Genomic DNA, 23,909 nt, shown 5'->3' on the forward strand with positions numbered 1-23,909 from the left:
TCTTGGGGAAAGTAGCAGCTTTTCATCTCACTGCCACCTTCATTGGCAGTAGAAAGAGTACAGGATTGGGATTCAGGAGGTTTGAGTTCATTTCGGCTCCACCGCTTCCCTGCTCTATGGCCGTGGGCAAGTCGCTTCACTCCTGGGCCTCAGTTTCCTCATCTGTAAAATGGAGATGAAATTTCTGTTGGCCCTCTAACTTAGTCGGTGAACCCCACATGGGGCAGGAATTGCATCCAATTTGCTTACCTTTTATTTCTTCCAGCTCTTAGCACAGCGCTTGGTGCGTATAAAAGGCTTAGTAAGTGCCATCATTATTATTACTATTTCATAATCTTGTACGCCAAATCAATTTTAAATGAACCCATCTGCCTTGTTTATACGTACCGTTTTGGCTTAGTGTTAAAGCTTCTTTGGTGTCATGTTGATTTTTATCCTTTTTATTAAGGGTTCAGGATTAGGAACGTTCAGAATAAAAGAAAGTATATGGGTGGTTCTTGCAGGTCATTATAATTAGAGTGTACATTTAGGGCATTTGTCTTCTCTTCGGTTCACATTCAGAACTCCCGTTAATATTTAAAAGAGTAGACGAACTAGTGAATTGTTTCTCTTCCTTGGATTGATTCAAGTGGTGCAAAAACAAACGTTTTAATTGATCAATCTTCAAGATGTTTTTCTGTCCGTTTGCTGTAGATGTCAAAAAAGATTGGTCGGACCATGCCTTGTGGTGGGAGAAGAAGAGAACGTGGCTTCTCAAAACTCACTGGACTTTAGACAAATATGGTATACAAGCTGATGCTAAGCTCCAGTTCACACCTCAACACAAACTGCTCCGCCTCCAACTTCCCAACATGAAGTACGTGAAGGTGAAAGTGAATTTTTCCGACCGAGTCTTCAAAGCCGTTTCTGACATCTGCAAGACTTTCAGTAAGTAACAAACAGACCCTTCCCCTGAAGAGTAACCACTGCTCCGTCTCCTCTTCTTTGACGGTAGTTTTTCCCTGACACTTTGGACATCGCAAGTATCAAATGTACTAAGCGCTTGTTCAGTGTTAAATGTTCAGCTATACCTTTCTTGGGTCTTTTTATTTCATTCCAGAAGACATTCTTGTGGTAACTGAAGAGCTAATGTGGGGGACTTAGAGGAAAGAGGAGAATTATAGCATATGTAATAGCGTTTCTACTGTGACCATAGTAGGCATTATTGGTCATTTCTTCATTTAAAATCTTGGCCATTTTGTTGATCAGTAATTAGGTTTTGTGACGTTTCTGTTTCTTGGGCATAGCCATTCCAGTTGCCTCCTTGTTCAGACTTTAAATCTAATATAATGTGGGTGGATTTTACTCATTTCCTTTTTTGAGGGCCAGACAGGATTTGAAAGGAAATGACCAGAAGAATATAATCTTCTCTAACTGAGGTTTACAGTTTGAGTTCTGTCATAATAAATTCCTTCATTCATTCAATTCATTCCGTCGTATTTATTGAGCACTTAGTGTGTACGGATTACTGTACTAAGTTCTTGGAAGATACAGTTGGGCAACAAATAGAGAAAACCCCTACCCAACAAAGGGCTCACAATCTAGAAGGGGGGAGACAGACAATAAAACAAAACAAGTAGACAGGCATCAGCATCGATATAAATAAATAGAATTATAGATCTATACACATCATTAATAAAATAAATGGAATAATAAATATGCACATAGATACACGTTCAGGGGGCGGGGCGTAGAGCAGAGGGAGGGAGTCGGGGCTATGGGGAGGGGAGGAGGAGCAGAGTATTTCTTCATTCTGAAATGAGTTGTGAGTTACTTTTGGCTGATCCACAGCAAAAAGTGTCCTGCTCTAAGAAAATGTGAACTATGGACAGGGTCGTTAATGTGTGTTTGTTGATCTTATACTTATGTTCTTTAGTTAAAGGCAAGCTTCTCTTTAACAGAGTTTACCCTTTAGAGTGAGACAAACTGAAAGATAGAAGAGCTAAAAGAGATTAAATATGGCTGAGTAAGTGCAAGGTTTTAACCCTTCAGGAACCAAGTCCACCCTTCAGGAACCAAGTCCTAACCTCTGATTTATTACTAACGCATCAGGCTTTTGTGAGTCACTCGTCAGGAAATCCTGCTCTGTAGAATCCGTTAAAAAGGACACGATCTCCTCTTGAGATTAAATACAACACTCATTGAAATAGATTTTAACACTAACAATGAATGAATTCTGAATTACCGGGGAATTGCTTGGGCTGTGCTTGGAGTTAGGAAGACTAGGCTGAGGTGGACTCAGGGAGCCAGGTTGGGTAGGAGGCGAAGACAGAGTCGAGAAGGTTTGGGGAATGAATATCCGAGCAGGAAGGAGAAAGGGAACCACAGGATGGCTGAGATGGGACAGATACCAAAGCGAACAGAAGAAAGAAACCAGAAATCATAGAAATACCGTCACCATCGTCATCTTTACCGTCACAGCCGGGGTAGGAGGTGAAGTGAGAGTTGGGATAGGCTTGGAGAGGGTCCAAGCAGGGAGGAGGGAAGGGACCACAGGATGGCTGAGATGGGACGAGTACCAAAGCCAACAGAAGAAGGCAAACAACCAGAAAGTTCAGAAAAGTACAGTCACCATCGCCATTTTAACCGTCACAGCTGGACTCATCTTCCCTGAGTTCATACTCCACCCGTGCTCCCTTCTGTGCATCTGTTGGAAAGAGGAGTAATGGCTTTGCTGTTGATTGTTTTCATTGTGTTGACGGGACAGAATTCTTCCCTCAGAAGTTGGGCTGCAATTTAAAAAGGCATATTTAAATTGATCAATCCGCAGGAGTTTAGATAGCTGCTTTAGTAATAGTATTTATTATAATAGTGTAGTACAGTCAATGCAGTTGAATGAATAGTGGTAGTCTGGAAGTATAATAGTATTATAATAATACAGTAATATTTATTAAACACTTACTCTGTGTCAAACACTGGGAGAGAGGTCACGTGGGAATTAAGACATGGTCCCTGTCCCTCAGAGGGCTCACAAACTAAAAGCTGCTTTAGCGATGATGTTCTTCATTAAGTGTCTACTATGTGCCAGGCACTGTCCTAAGCGCTGGGGTAGATACAAGCTAACTAGGTTGGACACAGTCCCCGTCCCCCATGGGGCTCACAGTCTCAATCCCCGTTTTCCAGACGAGGGAACCGAGACCCAGAGATGTGAAGTGACTGGCGTGAAGTCACACAGCTGACAAGTGGCGGAGCCGGAATTGGAACCCCTGTCCTTCTGGCCTGTGCTTTATCCACTAGGCCATGCTGCTTTCTCCGCGCGGTGAACAAGGGATTTAGAGGGGCAGGAAGGAAGTGGCAGAGCCATAGGTGAATGGTTGGTTGAATTATCTTTTCATTCTGAACTTGGGAATCACCTTATATCTGGGACTTCTTGGTTTTAGAGCAGTGTGATAGCACCTACTGTAGATGTACTCAAAAGTGATTACCATTTGTATCCCACAAAAGAGGACAGACTTAAGTCCTATCAATTTAAAGTACTGGGCAAGAAGCCTTGAGTATTATTACTTTTATTTTTAAGCAGGTACTTGCTTTTGGTTTATCCCATGTTCTTGTCATTTGAGACAATGACGAGACAAACCTACTGCTGTTAGATTTTTCCCATCTAAAGCCCATGTAGAAAAACTCAACCCGCCCCCGGGCTGCCAAGACTCTTGTAATAGTCTGATTGAAATGCTTATCCTCTTTCTACTGCCTCTCCCTTCTGACAATCAGCCTAATGATGACTTTTATTCCCTGCTGACTACATGCTAAGCAGTAGGGAAGATTCAAGACAGTCAGATCAGACATAATCTCCATCCTACACAGAACTCACAGTATGAGAGAGAACTGGTATCACCCCCATTTTAAAAATGAGGCAACAGAAGCAGAGAGAGGTGAAGTGACTCTGATGCCCTTTCAATCGGTAGTATTTATTAAGCGCTTACTATGCGCAGAGCACTGTACTCAGCGCATTGGAGAGTGCAGTACAACAGTGTTGGTTAGACCAAACTGCCTCTCATCTCTGAATTCCTCTCCCCAGAATGATCCCATCCCCAACAATTTATTTAACTTTGCACTCTGGGAAAGAACTGAGTTTATACAACCTTCCCAAAAGACAGTAAATAAGTCTGTTATCAGGCATCTACATATGTGCTGTTAACAATCATCCTTTCACTCAGTAGTACTCATTGATTGCCCACCGAGGTGAGCCGTCTCTTAAGCCCTTGGAAAGACCGCAGAAGAGGAGAAATTAGACACAGTCCCTGACTCCACAGGGTGCTCAGCTTCTGAAAGTAGGGAAGGGAGCCGGGTGACAGGCATCCAAGACATGACTGAAATAAGAAAAGCAGGCCAAGACATCAATAGATTGACGAGGTGCTGCAGACCACTGAAGTTAAAGGAGCTGTTTCCAGACTTCCAGACTCCATAGACTCAGGACAGTCAGGGGGAAGGCATGATGAAAAAGTTCCAAGGATTAAAGCCATGCTGAATTGTAGCCAGAAATTTTAATGTCACACCTCACCTGCCTTTGCCACGTGAATCATATCACCTTTGTTTTAGGAGGAAATGCTACCAATGTTTGTTTTACATATATGTAATTGGATTTGCTTACAGTGCACAGTTTAACCTGGGAAGCTGTGTTTACAAGAAACGTTTCTTCAACTTTACCTATTAACACTGAGAGAGCCATGGCTCAGTAGAGTATGTACCGGGGAAAAGTTTTCTTATGAAAAACAGAAAGCTGAGTATTATAAAGCACCTTCACTTTGGGGTGAATTTTCAGTAGATATAATCAGAGGAGAGTAGAGGAGTAGAAAGGATTGACTATTTTGAGAACCTGGCTTCTAATCCTGGCTCCTCCACTTATTTGCTCTTATGGGCCTGTCACTTCACTTCTTTGTGCCTTGATTGCCTCATCTGGGAAATGGGGGTTAAGACTGTGAGTCCCATGAGGGACAAGGACTGTGTCCAGTCTGATTAATTTGTATCTACTCCAGCTGTTAGAACAGTGCCTCACATGTAAGTGCCGAACAAATACCATTTAAAAAAAAACAAAACTGAAAAGCTAGAGGTGAGGCAGCTGACCCCTTTCTCTTGGATTCTTGAGGTATTTACATGTGCCAGCAGCTTTTAAATCCAAGAACATATGAATGAGTAACATTAGGTTGTTGCTCATACCTGTGCACAAGGCATCTTCAGGGATGCTTACTTAATTAGGATGCAAGAAAACTTAAGGTTTACGTGAAATAGAGAAACAGTTTTAGGAGTTAAAATGATTGATTTGTTTGCTCTGCTTTGTAATTACTAATCTCTGGAAAGACATTGAACTTTCTTTTTAAACGTGAAGGCCTAGCAGTCTGAGCTAGGGACAAAAGTTCAAAAGCCAAGTATTTAAACCCATTCTTCTTTTCCTAGATATTTTTCTGTAGTCTTATCTTGTGCTCGATTTTTCCTTTTTTCGAAGACCTAGGGGTGGTAACATGACTGTTTTCAGACTTAATGTTTAATAGGCAATTTAGTGAGTGGATCTAAGTAGCAGAAAGAATAATCCCACAAAACCAAAATGAGAAACTCAGCGTTTTCAGCATCCACTATTACGTGATGAAATGGACTTAACACTAAACTGCCCAAGAAGATAGCTGGCCAGAATTGCTCTGAAACAATGAAGCTTCAAAAACCGAAAGCGTGGAATAAGGACTAATATGATTTTTTTTTTTGTTTAGAAATATGTGGGGTTAAAAAATGGAATGGAATTAGGAAAGGAAATGGACAAGAATAACCCGTGGCCTTTGAAATCAATACTATTTAAGATTTTGTTACAAAATAACCATTTTTAAGATGAGCTTCCTGTGAAATTCCATGGCTGATATTGACCTTCACGTTAACCATCAGTGTAACTAGATCTGTTGGATTTCAGTCCTTGAAAAGACTGCCAAGAAAAATGATCCGTTAAATTCTGTATAGTTGAGCCTTTTTATTTTATTAACAATGCAGGATTTGTAAACCCTGACGTGTCCTTAGTGGACCCTGCCTATCTCTTGTCCAAATGGTACATGAGGGAAGGGCGCTGATAGGAGGGGAAAAAAAAAACCCAACAACTCTCCCTGCAGGCACACAACTGCCAAAGGCCAGTGACATTTCAAAATAATAATGGTAATAATTGCAGTATTTGTCAAGCGCTTACTACATGCCTGGCAGCGTACTAAGCTCTGGGGTGGATTCAAGTGAATCAGATTGGACACGATTCCTGTCCCATGTGGGGCTTGCAGTTTCAATCCCCATTTTATAAGTGAGGTAACTGAGGCCCAGAAAAGTGAACTAATCTGCCTAAGGTCACACAACAGATGAATACTTCTTGTTCAGGATGAGAGTGAAGAGCTGCTTCAGAAGCAGGGCTGCCCTCCTTCCATATGACATCCCTGCGCTTCACTGCCCACATGATGAAGTCTTGCAGAAGTCCATTCATTCAGTCGTATTTATTGAGTGCTTACTGTGTGCAGAGCACTGTACTAAGCACTTGGGAAAGTACAATACAACAATAAACGGTGACATTCCCTGCCCACAAGCGCACAGTCTAGAACATTTCTCATAGTGAGGGACTCCCGTTGACCCAGAAGTCGGTTTCAATTCGTTCAGGGGGCGGCTCCGTGCCTTCACCCTCGGCCGATATCTCTGACAGCGCTCCCCGACTCGGCTGCCTTGCCCGCCGACCGGCTGGAGCCAGAGCTTCTGGGAGGTTTAGAGGTGTTGCTCTGGCTGAAATTAGCTTTGCCCCAGTGACCATTTCTCCATTTCACTTCTGTCCTTCATTCTTGACTTCTCCAGAAGCGGCGTGGCCTAGCAGAGAAGCAGCGTGGCCTAGCAGATAGGGCATGGGCCCGTGAGACAGGAGGACCTGAGTTCTAATTCCGGTTCTGCCACTTGTCTGCTGTGTGACCTTGGGAAGTCACTTCACTTCACTGACCCTCAGTTCCCTCATCTGTCAAATGGAGATGAAGACTGTGAGCCCCATGTGGGACATGGACTGTATCCAACCTGATGACTTTGTATCTACTCCAGTGCTTAGAACAGTGCCTGGCACATTCTAAGCGCTTAACAAATACCGTAAGACCATAAGAAGAGAAGGATGTCACACATCACCTGACGTGGGCTCAATATTATCAATCAAATGTAACTGCTTATAGCAGAAGAGTCAAACATCACCGCAGTGATTGGTTTAACATCTGACCTGAAATTGAGTTGTCCATATAGATTTGAAATATGACACAGGCTATTTGGTTAGAAAGGTTTTGGATCTTGGTAATTGCTGACGGGTTTTAAAATTTTTGAACTAGACTTGCACTTTTAAAAGTTGCACGCTCCCATTAGATCAGCTTTTAATCAGTCGAGGGTATTTATTGAGCACTTACTGTGTGCAGAGCACTGAACTAAGCACTTGGGAGGATACTATACCATCGAGTAGTTAGACCCACAAGGAGCTCACAGATTAGAGGGGGAGGACAGACATTAAAATACAGATAGGGAAATGGGAGAGTATAGACTTCTGATGTTTTGAATCGCTGGTAACTACATAGTCATTCTAGTTTTAAAGCTGCTGAAAACATGGACTTTTCAGGCTTTTTTAGAACCCACACCCCTGCTATCTTAAGGTGGCCTCGAGGCTCCTCTCCCCTTACTTCTCCTCCCTTTCTCCCCACCACAGATACTCTCAAAGAAATATTTCTTCTCCACGCTTAAGTTGCCATTCAGGTAAAGCAAAGAGTAACAGCTTCTAAAGCTGGTGACTGGAGAAGATTGCTGGTCTGCCTCAGGTCTTTTCTGGAGGCCCTCTTTTACCTTGTCACCCCTGCTGTTTCTGGCTGAAATCCCTAGAGTTCCCATTATCTGTTCCCCTTGTCTGTGGTAATGTCCATGTCCTCTTCAGTGCTTTGAAGTACCCCAGGGTAATCCTTACTCTCCTAAAAAGCCCGGGGCAGCATGAAAGAAATCATTCTTCTTGTTAAAAATCTTGTGAACAGAGTTCGTTTTTCAGAACTACAGGTATTTTACATGTTCATTAAAAACTTTGTTTTTGACATTCCGGGGAATTGGTCAGAAAAGGCAAACATTCTGCTTCCCCAAATTGCCCTCCCAGGAGGAGATTTTGTAAGAGCCATGTGGAGGGCCAGCAAGGACTGTACAATTGGAAATAATAATGATCATAGTAATAATTTTTAATAGTATTGGTTAAGCGCTTAGTATGTATCCGCACTGTTCTAAGCACAGGTTAGATACAAGGTCATCAAGTTGGACACAGTCCTTGTCCCACATGGGTTCAAAGTAGGAGTAGGAGCGAGGAGGATTTAATCCTTATTCCTCAGTTGAGGTAACTGAAGCAGAGAGAAGTTAAATGTTACGGTCACACAACAGACAAGTGGTGGAGCCTGGATTAGAACCAGTGTTCTTTGACTCCTAGGCCTGAACGCTTTCCAGTGGGTCATACTGCTTCTCAGTGTTAGTATTTGTTAAGCTCTTAGTATATTCCGAGTAGTGTGCTAAGTGCTGGGGTAGAGAAAAGATAATTGGTTTGAGAGGGGAGGGAGAACTGATGTTGATTCCCCATTTTCCAGTTGAGGAAACAGGACCCAGAGAAGTTAAGTGACTTGCCCAGGGTCACAAGAGTGGCAGAGCTGGGATTAGAAACCAGGTTTTCTGACTCCCCAGGCGCATACCATAACCATCAGGCAAAACTCCCTACAGAGACTGAATTCTGATCTTGCTTAGAATCAGATATTTGACAAAGATACTCCTGAAAATCCCTCCAGTGCACCGTTGCCAGAGGGAGAACTGATGACTAATCAGGTTAGTAAAAGAGTTAACTGCAGCCACCTATTCATTCATTCAGTCGTATTTATTGAGCGCTTACTGTGTGCAGAGCACTGTGCTAAGCACTTGGGAGAGTGCACTATAGCAATTAGACGCATTCCTTGCCCACAGCGAACTTACAGCCAGTACATAAGGGCCAGTGTTTGACTGAGCTCCCAGTGGGATGCAGGTCTGTGTCCTTATCTTGAAAATCCCCCCCCCCCCCCCCATTGAGCATTTACCTAGTACGTTAAGGACAGGGAACGGGCCTGCTAACTCTGTTAATAATGATGATAATAATTGTGGTATTTAAGTGCTTACTATGTACCCGGCACTGTACTAAGCTCTGGGGTGAATACAAGCAAATCGGGTTGGAATCAGTCCCTGTCCCGTATGGGGCTCACAGTCTCAATCTCCATTTTACAGATGAGGTAACTGAGGCACAGAGAAGTAAAATGACTTGCCCAAGGTCACACAGCAGACAAGGGCCAGAGCCAGGAATAGAACCCAGGACCCTCTGACTCCCAGGCCTATGCTTTATCCACTAGGCCCTGCTGCTTCTCTGTTGTACTTTCCCAAATGCTTAGTTCAGTGCTCTACACATAATAGACACTCTGTAAATACCATTGATGATTTAGTAAGTGCTCAATAAATGCCATTATTATTGTCCAGGAGACTTGGATTCAGCTGGTCTCTATCAGCCCCTTCCCTCAAATGCCGGGGGAAACACCTCAGACATATTTTGATCATTGTAAATAAACTGCTTATGGTGGATGGAGGCATTTGTTAGAAGACTAGCTTATTATTAAAGCACCTTGGATTTGGATTCCACATGCCAGGATTGCAGTTCTAATCCAAGTGGCGATTTGAGAAAGTTGATCGATTAGAATGAATAATGAGAACCAGCAAGAAATGTATGGTTGCCCCAGGCATGCTCAAAGACCGCAGAAATTGGAGACAGTGGAATTGAGTTTTACACAGAAAGGAAAGAAAAAGGATAAAGACATGTTAGGTTCAAAATGCTTATTTCCTTAGTCATACAGGCTCCATCAACTCATGTCCATAAACAAAGTAAACTTCCATAAGTACAAACAGTTCTATAAACACACAAGCCAACTTGAGCTTGAACACATTACTCATGAATTCCCATGTGGAAGAAGCTGTAAGGTGGTAGGGCGAGCCGAGGAGAAACAAAGTTCCCTGTCTTGCTGATTGGCCAGACTCATCATCTTCCTTGAAGGCTCCACTCTCCCAAAGAATTTTAGGTCTTGGGAAAATGTAGTTTCTTGGGAGGAAAGGGCTGCAGGAAGAAACTTAACTTTTCCCTGCTCTTGCCATTAGCATTCCTCCAGAAGGATCAAGGAGCCAAGATGGCAATGCCGTAATTTTCTATTTTCGGTTAATAAAATTCTGGGGTGTTCCAAGTAAACAGCACTTTGCTTTCTCTTGTAATTAAATATCAGTGGGCATCTACAGTCGAGAAAGTCAGCACCCTTATAGTGGAAAATGTGTGGATTCAGTCTAGAGTTCTAGTTGCTTTTGTCGGTTCCTCATGGTTTGTGGTTTTCTTTTTTTGGTTGTGTTTGCAGACGACTCTTGCGTTTCCAGTTTCATGATTCATAGCGCTGTAGCTCATTTCGTCATGGACACTCACTAGTGAAGGAGAATATAGGATGGAAAGGAAATTGCCTCCAATTCTAGATTGGGCTTTGGGGAAATTAAAAAAAACTTAATCAGGATTTTGATCGCTCTCAGAAATAGGTACTCAGGAAATAGGAAGCAGAAAAGGACAGTTAAGAATAATGTCTGTGCGTGATATAGAATGGATTGTTCGTGCAGTCATCTTACGAGCACTCATATTAATAAAAAATCTCGCCGTCATTAGTGTCCTTACAACCCAAAAAACAGCGTTTGGTAGAGTGGCTTAGTAGATAAAGCGCTGGCTTGGGAGCCAGGGGACCTGGGTTCTAATCCTGGGTCTGCCCCTGCCTGCTGTGTGAATTTGGGCAAGTCACTTAAGGCTCTGTGCCTCCGTTTCCTCAACTGCAAAATGGGGATTTACCACCTGTCCTCCCTCCTATTTAGACTGTGAGCCCCATGTGAGACAGGGACTGGATCTGGCCTGATGGCCTTGTATGTATCCAGTGCTTAGAACAGTGCCGGACACATAGTAAGCGCTTAATAAATAACATTTTTTAAAAAAGGACCCACACAGAAATGCAGACTATAGGGGTGACTTCCCTCCACTTTAGGCACCTGAAGTTCAGAAAGGAAAACTTCCTTGTCCATAACTGGGCTTTCCATGTATCTAACTGGCCACTGTGCCTCAACTCTCTATTTGTTCCTCCCACACGCCAACCATCTCGCTCTTTACTCTCCAACTTCTGTCTCCTTCACGCTATTCCTCCGACTCAACACTCCCTCCCTGCCAGAATCCAGCAGATCACTGTCTTCCCGAAAATTCAAAGCCCTCTTGGAATCCAACATGGCTTCCTTGATTAATTTCCCAGCACTCTAAGCTGTAAACCCATCAGTCAACTCTAGCATTTATGATCTTCTCTCTCCCTATCCTCAACACTTTTGTATTTCATGTTTGCTCATTTGTACCTTCAGTTACGCAATTTTACTACTGGAGTAGAGAAGCAGCATGGCCTAATGGCTAGAGCACGGGTTTGGGAATCAGAGAACGTGGGTTCTAATCCCGGCTCTGCTACTTGTCTGCTGTCTGACCTCGAGCAGTCGCTTAACTTCTCTGTGCCTCAGTTACCTCATCTGTAAAATGGAGATTAAGACTGTGAGCCCCACGTGGGACAGCCTGATTACTTGAGTGAAGGAGACTGTAAGACCAGGCTTAGAACAGTGCTCGGCACGTAGTAAGCACTTAACAAAAACCATAATTATTATTGTTATTTGTATCTGTCTTCCTTCCAAGTTAGGGTGTATGTTCCTTGTGGGCAGGGAATTTGTCAATATTTTTCTTCTGTACTTTTGGGGCAGAAGTGCAAACGAGGGAATTGCGTTACTGCCTAAGACACATGGTCCAGGTCCACGAGATGCAGAGATTTGGGAGATTAGTTTTGTCTTTCCAGCAAAGACTTGGCTTAACGTAGCAAGCCACCCTCGAAACAGAAACCACTTTACTCTTCCCTTCATAAACCAGAGTGGGAAAGAGGGAAACAACCAAGGAAAGAAGGTTCTGGAAAATGAGCAAAAATAAGTTCTGGCTTTTTTGTTTGTTTTTCCTTTTTGCCTTCCCCCAAGACACTCCCCTTCTTGACCCCTTCTCTAAGGGAAGACAAGTAGCATTTTAATGTAACATGTAGTTGTACACTTATATGGTAAAAATGTTAATGAGCAGCTTCTCATTGCCCAGTGGAAAGATCATGGAACGGAGAGTCAGGAGATCGGGGTTCTAGTCCCGGCCATGCTATGGGCTGTGTGACTTTGGGGCAAGTCACTTAACCTCGTTGTGCCTCAGTTTCCTCACCTGTAAAATGAGAATAACAGATGGTATTAGATTGTGAGCCCTGGTCGTGGGGAGGCTGGGGTTAATCTTGGAGATGTGGTAAAAATCCCCTCTCCCGGCTCTTTTCTTCTGTCTGTGGAGGCACATAGAAGAGATACCAAGCTGGAGCATCAGTGCTGTAGAAAGAGTTAGAAGAATGTCAAGCTTCACATTGTTTATGTTGGATTGCGACAGCATAAACAACATGAAGCTTGACATTCTGCTGTTGCAACCAACGGGGCAGCAGGGAAGTCTGTGTATCTGGGAGGAAGAGAGGTGCACAGAGCTTAGAATTTTTTGTTCAGTCAGTGGTATTTATTGAGAGCTTACCATATGCAGAGAACTGTACTAAGCACCTGGGAGAGTCCACTATAACTGAGTTAGTTGCCCCCTGACAATATTGAACTTCCAGTCTAGAGGGACCTCTGCCTGTTAACTGCTAACCACCAGACACTAGAGATGATATGTTTAGCCCTTTGTTACTAGGAGAAATTTCTACCCTTTTCCAGGGCAAATCTGAGGTCTTGTGGTGGAAATGGGGGTAGAAAACGGATGAAGGGGAGAGAATCCTGAAAAAAAGAACCTGAAAAATGTCGGTTCGAAATAAGGAGTTAAATGCTTAAATTTACATCTGTGCCAGCTTCTGAGTAATCTAGTAATAACACCTCCCCCCGAGTTGTAATAAAATTCCCTAGGATTTTGTCCAGGATGCCCAGTGTCATTGTCTTCTGGTTTTGGCGGGGGGAGGTGTGGGGGCTCACAGAAACCTGCAGAAATAATAGAACAAAGAGCATATGGATGAGGAAAATTCCATTTGTCAAAACAGGGTGTTACTCAAGATCACCAAGTACCGCTATGAGCATGCCAAGTACTGGGAAGGGCAACGATGCACGTCGGGTTGTTGAAACACCAGTACATTTTAAAGTGGTATTACCAACTTGTCTTTTAGGCCCAGCTGAATCTGTGATTTCAGAGTCGCCAGATTTTTCTCTTTTACCCCTTTACCTTCCATACCACCTGGGAATTGCCTCACAGTCAATAAAAATACTCAGAGGAGGCAGGCAACCAGATGGTGACAAATCTATGCGCCTGTACAGATGCTTCCCATGTTACCTTAAACTGTCTTTTTTTTCCCCCATTTAGAAAAGCCAGGTCTAGTTGGTCGAGATGCAAATATTTCTTCTTTAATAATGAAGTGAAAGGGAAATGAAAGACTTTCCAAGATTATCACGCACTTTTTCTTTCTCGATGATGAAAACTCAGTAAAAACCTTTACCTCTCCTTTCCTTTGCCGGCGCTGTCCGAGCCCTTCAGTTTTCTTTCAAGCACGTAAGCCCCAACTAAATGAAAAAAGGTCAAGTAAATCACCCATGAACTGAGAGTGTGAGGGTTTACCTCATGCATCTTTTTAAATGAATCTTCACAGCCCATGTGGATGAGTAATCAACAGGGGAAGCGCCTTTAAAGGGACTTGCACTCAACTTCAAAAACAAGAAACATGATACTCCAACCCCATTCAGAATCTTGTGTTCACTTTGGGAAGAATTCTTTATTCCACAAATAGAGCACACACGAGTTAAGGTTGTCACGCTCTCAAATCCATACTTAGCCCACTGTACGTCTAGCCCTGCCTCTCCCGGCGTTTTCTTTATTCTCTTTAGATCAAGACCTGTGTCTTTTCTGTTTTCAAAACTTGGAAAATAGAAATAATACTCATCTTGTCAAAATAACGTCTAATCTTCAAAACTTTGTAAAATTGGCAGAGGCATTAATTATTGCTGTTGGAAGGATGCCTTTTGTTCAGATGGAAGCCAGAAAGAGATGTTGTCAGCCTAAAGGAGGGAGAGGACCTCGAATCAAATAGGAAATAATTAGTCAATGAATGGTATTTATGGGACGTTTACTGTGTGCAGAGCATTGTATTAGGTGCTTGGGAGAGCACAGTAGAACTGAATTGGTAGGTGTGTTCCCTGCCTAGAAGGAGTTTACCTTCTAGAAGGGATAATACCATAGTGCCCGCATAATAGCTTGATTTTGGAGAGCTCTTTGTTTCCTGAAGTGCTTTCCCATTACTTTTCTCATTTGGTCTGCAGATCATGGAGAAAAGCCCACAAAATTTTTGTATACAAAGCTAATTTAGGGCCAGAGTGACCACAGCTTAGTGCTGATGCTGGGCCACAGTCCAGCAAGCAGTTGCTACGGTAGCTTCCTTGTTAGCCAGTGTGGTATTCGGTTCCCAGGCTAGCCAGCTATTCTGAGGATTCCAGCTGAGCCTGGCCACTTCGCAAAACACCTAAACTGTTTCTTGTTGTTTTTTAAATGGTATTTATTAACTAGGGCACCGAGAAGTGATTTGCACGAGGTCACACGGCAAACAAGTGGCAGAATCAGGATTTGAACCCAGGTCCTCTGAATCCCAGGTCCGTGATCACCTTCCCTACTGATGACACTGACACAGTCCTACAGGCATTCTCCTCCTTATGGTTTCACCCTCAAACTGTGGCGAGGAGTGTCAGATTTTAGAGTCAGATTTAGGCCTTGAATTGTAATGAAGCTGTCCTCTCATGCCATCAGTTCATTTGCACATCGCTCTTGACTCATGCTATTGAGACCCAGGATGACTCATTCACCTGTCCTCTTCAAGAAAAACACAGGGCCCTATACCCAAACCAGATGAGTTTTGTCTGCTTTTCTTAGTACACAGTGAAAGAGGCAAAAATATAGCACCAGTAAATGGGAAACTTGTTTTTTTTTCTGCCCTTCAACTGGCTTTTAATAAATGCCATTGACTGATTCAGCTGTCCACTCTTCCAGTTACAGAGAAAAATCCTCTCAGCTGATTTGAGGAAGGGACCTTCAAACTGAGCGGGTCCCCCAATCCAGAATTTTTGTCCCCCACAGCCTTCACACTCTAGGAGTAAGCAGATTTGAGGAATAAGGATAACAAGATGGCAGTGTTAAGTTAGAATAAAAAGTTCTTAATAATAATAATAATAATAATGGTATTTGTTAAGCACTTACCATATGACAAGCACTATTCTAAGCACTGGGGGAGATACAAGATAATCAGGATGTCCCACGTGGAGGCTCACAGTCTTAATCCCCATTTTCCAGATGAGGTAATTGAGGCACAGATAAGTGAAGTGACTTGCCCAAGGCCACACAGCAGACAAGTGGCGGAGTCCGGATTAGAACCCGCGTCCTCTGACTCCCAAGCCCGGGCTCTTGCCACTAGATCATGCTTGGAAGGGGGTCTCAGTTTCCCCACAGTTCCAGGGAAACAAATCATGGTTATTTGGGTCTGGTTGTACACTGGCTTGAGAGTAGTGGCTTGAATATGTACCTAAAAGCTCAAGACTCTCTGAGCTTATTGTAGAAGACTTACAGGTGGAAGGAGAAGGGAAGGTGGGAATGAGGAGTGGAAAGCGGGAAGTGGGCGGGGAGGGAACTTTAGTTTCAAAATGTCTTTAGCAGATGCAGCAGAAATCTGCTAAGACCCCTGGATGGGCCTGTGCGAAGCCATCCCTCGGCACTTAGGTAAATATCTGTAATTTTTTTTATATCTATGTCCGTCTCTCCCTCTAGACTGGAAGCTCATTGTGAGCAGGGAATGTCTGTTACATTGTCGATATGTCCTCTCACAAGCAGTTACTACAGCGCTCTGCACACAGTAAGCGCTCAGTAAATACGATTGACCAACTGATAGGAATGAGGGAAATCTACCTGGCCTGCTCGGACTAGCTGCTTGGAAGACAGTGGGCCAGGACCAAATATGCAGTGCGGGACATATGTGCAAGTGCCTCCGGGTATTGAAATGAGCCGTATCTGTGGTGTGTGTCTACCCCCAGCACTTAGAACAGAGCTTGACACATAAATGCCCAACAGATACCCTAATTAGAATTAGAATGATTATTCTCTGGATGCCCAGGGACTAACATATTTGTCAGTCAAACGCACTTACTGAGTCCTTACTGTGTGCCGAGCACTGTAGTAAGCCCTTGAAACGGTTGCCTCAGGCAAACTCAGAAGAGGTCTGAAATGGAGCAAGGACAGGAGCAAGGGAAAGAGGCAGGTTGCCTTTCCACTTCCTGGCTTTCGGCCCCGACTTCTCTGAGCCACCAGCTGGGCATTTGCCAGAAGGGAGTTTGACAGGCTAGGATCTGATCCAGCTAAGAACAGACCCCAAAATTAATCCATCGGTTTTATTCATTGAGCGCTCGCTGTGTGCAGAGCATTGAACTACGTGCTTGGGACAGTAGAGTAATATGAGGGAGAAGTGGGGCAGGAGGAGAGTGGTATAGGTGGGATCTGTGGTGGAAAAAAAAGGCACAAATGTGAGCTTTTGTGTTTGGAGACAAAACAGGGAGCTAGTAAAGAAAAGAGGGCTCTAATTCAATTCAAAGTCTGACTCAAATTATGCCATCCTTTTTGAAGTTTCCTGTTTGGGTGAGCAAATACTCATCTTTTCTGAGGTGTTGAACTACAGTGACCCCTGAGTAGTGATATGGTGATGCTCAAGCCTGTAATTTAGGTGAAGCCCAGAGCTCCATAGCAACATAGACAAAAACAATCTATTTTAAACGGGGTTGGGTAAAACCAACAAGAAACGAGGTAAGGAGGCAGCCAAAAAGGTGAATGAGGACAGGGAATAGAGGGAAAAGGAAGAGTATCAGTAGACAGAGAGGTCAGGAGAAGGACCGAAATATTTGAGGGCAACATTAATGGCATGTCCTTGTGGGGGGTGGGGTGCAGCCAGGGAAACAATCACACTGTCCTGCAAGAAAGCAACAGAAACGGAGAAGGGCCAGAGTGGTAAGTTTACAAAGCCGCTATTTCCCAGATTGGCCACGTGGTCACAACTAGCCAGAGAACACAATTTGTAAAAATGATTCCACTAGTCTTTTTTTTTTTTTAATCAATTATTTTCAGAGGCTTTGGATTTGGTTCAAGCAGTCGGTCAGTTTTGGAGGGAAAAATTCCCAAGGGCTAGATACCAGGTATTTTCAATTATATTTTTAAAACCCCTGGTTTCAGATGATTTTATTAATTTTTTTCCCATATGCCTATCTGGCACATTTTGAGGTCAGGTTGAGGGAGCAAACTTTCTAATTGGCTGTAGTCTGGTGTGAATAGCGTCCATTTTTAAAAGGGTATATGCATAGCCCTCTCTGGCTAAAAATGTGGGTGTTGCATTGTGGAGAGATGTACCATTGGCTCATGTTGAACGCAGGGAGTCCCTGCCATCTGGTAGTCCTTAAACCCATGGAATTTCTTTGCTTTCGCTACAGAATCTAAACATCATGATTGCCAAGATTGGCTTTTTGTCCAAAACATGTTTTAAGAGACTCTGCAAATGCATTACTCATACTTAATATGGGCGGAGACTCTTTTTAATAATTTACTTGGATGAGAAAAAGCATAGTACTGTTTTATAAAAAGCGTGTGGGACAATTTGCCCCTTTTTTTTGACCTAATATTTAAGAGCTGTGGTCTGTACCTTCAGGGATAAATGCCTAAATAAGGCAGCACAGAGCAGCGAGGCACATGTGGATAGGTGCACAAGAGCATAAACAAAGGCATTCATCTGGAGAAGTTGCATCTCCTGGAAGACTGCCCCATTGCCAAAGGATGGTGGGGATAATCTCAGAGCCCTCAATGAGAAATTGTCGGGGGAGATAAATTTGGCCTTTAGCCATTGGTGAGCAGCATGGCCCCGGTGTATCAAAACTGTGGTGAAATTTTAAAACTGATTGAGACCCAGCTAGTAATAGCCCTGTTGCAGACTGATTTTTTGCAGGAAGAAACATCTGTATTTTGATTGAGGTTTGATCATTCATATGTAGTTGGGTGAGGTTTTTTTGTTTTGGGGTTTTTTTTGTTGAGTTTCTTTTTAATACATCACTCTAGGATAGCCACAGGTTTTCACCGTTGTGACTTGCCCCAGCCCACATTATTTGTTACCTTTTGAGCCGCCATCAGAAGCTAGAACTGGCATTTCCCAGAAACGAGTCCTGGAATTTATACAACGGAAACTGCGTTTGAATAATGGAGTTGATTTCTCCTTATCCTTTCTAATTATGTTATTGAAGTTAAGTTAGAACTAGCTAATTCTTGGGACAGTACAGGATGGAAGAGTCGTTCTTATTTGTTTAGTCGCATGTGGGTTTTCTGTATTTATTTTGGAATTCGAGGCTTCACAGGAATTAGTGATCTGATTTAGTTTTAAATAGATTCATAAGATAGCAGATATCTATCACCCTTACTGTGTTCATATTATATCTCTTGGCTTCCCAGTCTCCACATAGATACATGATCGTTCTATGTAATTGCACCATTATGATTCAGAAAGGAGTCATTCATTCAGTCATTCAGTCGTATTTATTGAGCGCTTACTGTGTGCAGAGCACTGTACTCAGTGCTTGGAAAATACAATTTGGCAACAAATAGAGACAATTCCTACCCTACTCATCCCTATGGTTGTAGTTCTTGGAGCTATTACCATTTTAACATGTTTATACATTTCCTCCCATCTACTTAGCCTGTAATAAAATTTGAGGGTTTTTTTTTAAAGATAAGTGAGCTTTCCTACCAAATTTACAGTGACATCAGTTAGATCATGTACACACACTGTGAAACTGACCGCTTCATTTAATTTAGATTTTAATCGAGAACCTTATGCTAAGCACTGGGATAGATATGAGGTTACGAGGCTGGACACCGTCTCTCTCTGGCCCGGGACTCTCAGAATTTTACAGATGAAAAACTGAGACTCAGAGAGGTTAAATGACTTTCCCAGGGTCACACAGCTGGCCAGTGTTAAAGCTGGAATTCAAACCTGGGTTCCCTGATTCCTAGTCCCATGCTGTTTTCACAAGGCCATGCTATCTCCTCAGCCACACCTTCCTAGGTGAATAATATCTCCCTGTCATTTTTGTAAATGAAGGACAGTGGACATATTCATTCTCATTTATATTCTTTCTCTCTCTAGAAGCACTACAGCCAGAGAGATAAAAGAACTCTTGCTCTTAACTGAAATTAAAATGTCACTTTTTCTGGGGGAGAACTTGAATTCAGTTCTCACCTAGTAAAAGGCAGCCTCCCATAAGGACAAATTTAAAGTATTAAGTGGAAAGTAGACCATTCCAAGTCCCACTAAATCAGGAGTCTGATTATCATGTTTGTGGGTTTTCTGTGCCCTTTGATTCTCCTTACATTGCTAGCCTTTCTGACATTGTCCCTTTGGAGGAAGGGGTTTAACCAACCCTTTCCTCCTTAGAAATAGTTCTGACAAAATATATGTTTATGGGGTTGGTTAAGCATTTACTGTGTGTTCGGCACTGTACTAAGCACTGGAGTAGATAGAAGATAATCAGGTTGGACACCTTCCATATCCCACACTGGGCTCACAGTCTTAATCCCCATTTTACAGATGAGGTAACTGAGGCCCAGATTGATTAAGTGATTTGCCCAAGGCCCCACACCAGGCAAGCGGCAGAGCCGGGATTAGAAGTTCTTAGTTCAGTGGACGTCATTCAGTAAGCACCTAATAAATACCATCGATTGATTGCCAACGGACAGATTTCCCACCATTCATATTTGCAAGTTTTCATTTTGCTCTAGTAACATTTTTTTCCCCCTCTAACCAGATATCCGACATCCTGAAGAGCTCTCACTCTTGAAAAAACCCAGAGATCCCACAAAGAAGAAAAAGAAAAAACTAGATGACCAGTCGGAAGATGAGGCGCTTGAACTAGAGGGACCGTTGATTACTCCTGGATCGGGTGAGCTTTTGTCTAATCTAGGAGAGGAAAATGAGAAATGTGGCAGAGATTGAAAATGAAACCCTGTTTGAGCTAGGGCTAGGATGTGTGTATTTGTGATAGTTTTAGCTTGTAGGGAGGTTTTGGGGGTTTTTTTGCTTTCTGAATAGTTTGCAAAATTGACGAGAGGGAGGATTTGGCTTTGAAATGAGTTCTTTCTAAAAATCTTGGGACCCACTGAAAATTTCCACTCCCTAGACACTCTCATTGGTTTCCCAAATTTATCAATGACAACTCCTTTCTTTCATATGAGAAAACAATGACATTTCTTTTGCTGAGAAGCAACATGGCCTAGTGGAAAGAGCACGGGCCTGGGATTCAGAGGACCTGCATTCTGATCCTGTCAGCTACCTGCTGTGTGGCCTTGGGCAAATCACTTCTCTCTGCCTCAGTTTCTTCATGTGTAAAATGGGGGTTCAATACCTGCCCTCCCTCCTACTGAGCCTGTGATCCCCATGTGGGACAGGGACCGAGTCCAACATGATTTATGTGGATCTACCCCAGCACTTAGAACTGGAAACGTAGTGATCGCTGAACAAATACCATCATCGTCATTTGCACCCACATCTAGTTTGTCACCAAGTCCTGTGGGAGTCATTTATTACTCCAAATGAATTACATAATAATACTAATGATCGTATTTATTAAGCACTTCACGCAGTCCCTGTCGCACATGGGGCTCGCAGTCTTGTACTCATTGTTTAGATGAGGTAACTGAGGCATAGAGAACTTAAGTGACTTGCCCAAAGTTACACAGCAGACAGGTGGTGGAGCCGGGATTAGAACCCACATCCTCTGACTTCCAAGCCCATGCTCTTGCCAAGGATGGTTTTTCAATTCTATGAAGGAATAGGCTGTAAAATCTAATCTTAAGGAAGCCCTCTTTTTTGATCAATTGTCTCTTATTTGTATTGGTTAAATTGTTTCATATCTGGTAAAATGATTTGAATAGTTAAAAATAAGCCAAATAAATTCCTCCCAAGAAACTAAGTGGTAAATTGAAACAGACGGAATATGTAAACATGCAGTCTGTTGATTTTTTTTTTTTTAAAGAGTTGATCAGTTTTCTCCTTACACTTTCAGTATGCCTAAAACAAAAGTGGCTTTGGGAAAGTGAGATTGATTTATCCCCATGAATTCACATACATGTGTATTTAACACTTTCAGTCTCACAGTACAGTCGCACGTTATACTGCAGAAATGATCCCCACATAAAAATATCCAAGGATCCGCCAGTAAGACGTTCTTATCCAGCACTAAACAACATGAGAACTAGGAGCTATTTCTGTGACCTCCCAGTACAAGCCTTTAATCTAACACCTAGCATCCATGTCCTTTTCTGAAAGCAGGCTTCGCTTGATTAGCCGAGAATCGCTAAATGTTTTCTTCTTTTGACTGCATGGATCTGCCATTGGGACCAATTTCTGACACTTTCTACAAGAACCAGGATAGATGTTGATGGCCCTAGGGCCCTGCTGGATCTCCAAAGAAAGATTAAAATTACTCCATGGGCAATACGGTTTTATTGCTAACTTTAATAGTGCATTTAAGTGGGTATTTGCGATGCCTATAAGACTCCTATTATACATACAAAACAGTTAACTGTTTAATTTTTAGGTTAACTGAAAAATGCGTAAACCCTTGAAAAACAGAAAAGACCCATCACTCAAAGGTGCAACTGAACTGTTACCTGACTATTTTGCATACATTTATTTTTTAAAATTTGGGGTACATTTTTAGTATTCTGTTGAAAATTAAGTCTTAGGTAAACAGAATCCTTGACTAGCCAGGACCTCCCATTCTTTCAGAATGCCAGGTAGCAACTTTCTGTAGAAGTAATAACAGACTACTTATTGAGCACCCACTGGCTGCAGTGCCATATGCTAAATGCTCGGGAGTAGCACAAAACAAGACACATTCCCTGTCCACAAGGAGCTTACCCTCAGATGGGGTAGAGGGCATATCTACAAATAGAAAAATAATGCATAAAGTGCTGAGAACGGGCAATCTTGTAAGCGCTAGAAATGACTGACAGAGTTGATAGCACTTGGGGTTCTAGGAATTAATCAAGGGCATCTTGTTAGTGAAGGTGACTTTATGAAGGGCTGCAGTCTGTCAGCAGTGCTGAAGGGGGGGAAAAATCACAGAAATACCAGGGGCTCTCACTGCCCCCTCTTCCCGCCTGCCCTCTCCTCAGTGGCGAAGAGTTTTATGGGAAGGAGGGAGGGTGGTAACGAATGTCACTTGTTGGTGCAGAAGAGCCCACCTCTGAAGGGAGGACATCATCCGATTTGCAGCCCGAGGCACCCTCCAGGGAATTTACGGGAGAGGTGGGACTGGAGAGACCCATTTCTGGACATTTTCTCAGAGCCAAGCTCCACCTGGTTCTGGGGGAGGGCCAAGCTGGGGAGTAGCCGGAGTGAGGAGATGGAGGTGAGAGGAGAATAGGCGGGAGAAGCAGATGGGAAACAAGAAGCAGAAGTGGCAGTAGAGGAACGAGGGAACTTCGGTTACGTTGGCGTCTGATGGTTTCACTTTTGACCACAAATTAGCCGGAGAGGTCATCGGGGATGGCGGAGGGAGTGAGAAGGGTTAGAGCCTTCAGGTGGGACTTCTACATATTCATTTTTTAAACTGCTTATTGACGCAGTTAAATACGGACATGGGTTCCTTTCAAATTCTCATCTATACAGGAGAATTATGGAGCGAGAGACGATCTAGAGAGAGAGCATCTAATCTCTCCCCCTTTCTTCAGGCAGGACCACTCGGGAAGTACCTCAAATAGATGAGAATCTGTCCCTCTTTTAAAGTCTTTTTTAGGGGCTCGCCTTGTTTCCATTCCAAATGTGTAAGGCCCTCTGTGTCGGGAAATTATTTTAAGAGTCGCCGTAAGGTTTAGCGGGTACCCACTTAATGCAGTGCACTCTACTCAACACTTGTGGGGTAGAGAATAAGGAAGTAACACCTTCCTTACAAAGAAATGCAAATTCCATAGGTCAGTGGTACTTATTGAGTGCTTACTGTTTGCAGAGCACTCTACTGAACTCTTGGGAGAGTACAATACAGACGAATTAGCAGACACGTTCCATTCCCTTGGCCATAACTTGGCCTACAGTGTAGCGACCCGCTTACAGCCAGAGGCTGGAAGCAATTTAAGTATAAAAAATGGCCTCTGCCCTCAAGGAATGATCATGGAGGCATCAGGGGCCTGGTGGAATGAGCCTGGGCTGAGACTCAAGACACCCAGGTTTTAATCCCAGTTCTGCCACTGAAATACTGTGTGAAGTTGGGCAGGTCACTTAACCTCTGTGGCCTCTGTTGTTAGGGGTTAAGATCCCAGTTCTAATGATAATAATTGTGGTATTTAAGGGCATGATCTATGCAAGCACTGTATTTCTCCCTGACTTGTCATTCATCTCCCCTCCCAGCCCCACAGCACTTATGTACACATCTGACAGTTATTTACGCTTATTAATGCTGTCTTCCCCTCTAGACCGTGAGCTTGTCGTGGCAGAGAATGGGTCTTGTTATATTGTACTCTCCCAAGCGTTTAGAACAGTGCTTTGTACACAGTAAGCACTCAATAAATTCAATTGAATCAATGAATTTAGCGCTGGGATAGGTAAAAGATAAATTGGGTTCTCCCTTCTTCTTAGGCTGTGAGCCCCAGGTGCGGCAAAACCTGTGACCGGTCTGATTATCTCATATTTACCCCAGTTTTT

General features: G+C 43.1%; 1 protein-coding gene across 6 annotated transcripts in view; it reads left to right on the plus strand.

The window, feature by feature from the left end:
• FERMT2 (FERM domain containing kindlin 2) overlaps window positions 1-23,909 on the plus strand; it is a 77,339-nt gene that overhangs the window by 26,573 nt on the left and 26,857 nt on the right. For all 6 annotated transcript variants that reach the window (XM_029078747.2, XM_029078748.2, XM_029078750.2 and 3 more), the window contains exons 3-4: window positions 694-927; window positions 20,014-20,148. In XM_029078747.2, the coding sequence (XP_028934580.1) occupies window positions 694-927; window positions 20,014-20,148 (369 nt within the window). The remainder of the gene's footprint in view (window positions 1-693; window positions 928-20,013; window positions 20,149-23,909) is intronic.

This window comes from Ornithorhynchus anatinus, chromosome 14, assembly GCF_004115215.2.
Source record: "Ornithorhynchus anatinus isolate Pmale09 chromosome 14, mOrnAna1.pri.v4, whole genome shotgun sequence".
NCBI lineage: Eukaryota > Metazoa > Chordata > Mammalia > Monotremata > Ornithorhynchidae > Ornithorhynchus > Ornithorhynchus anatinus.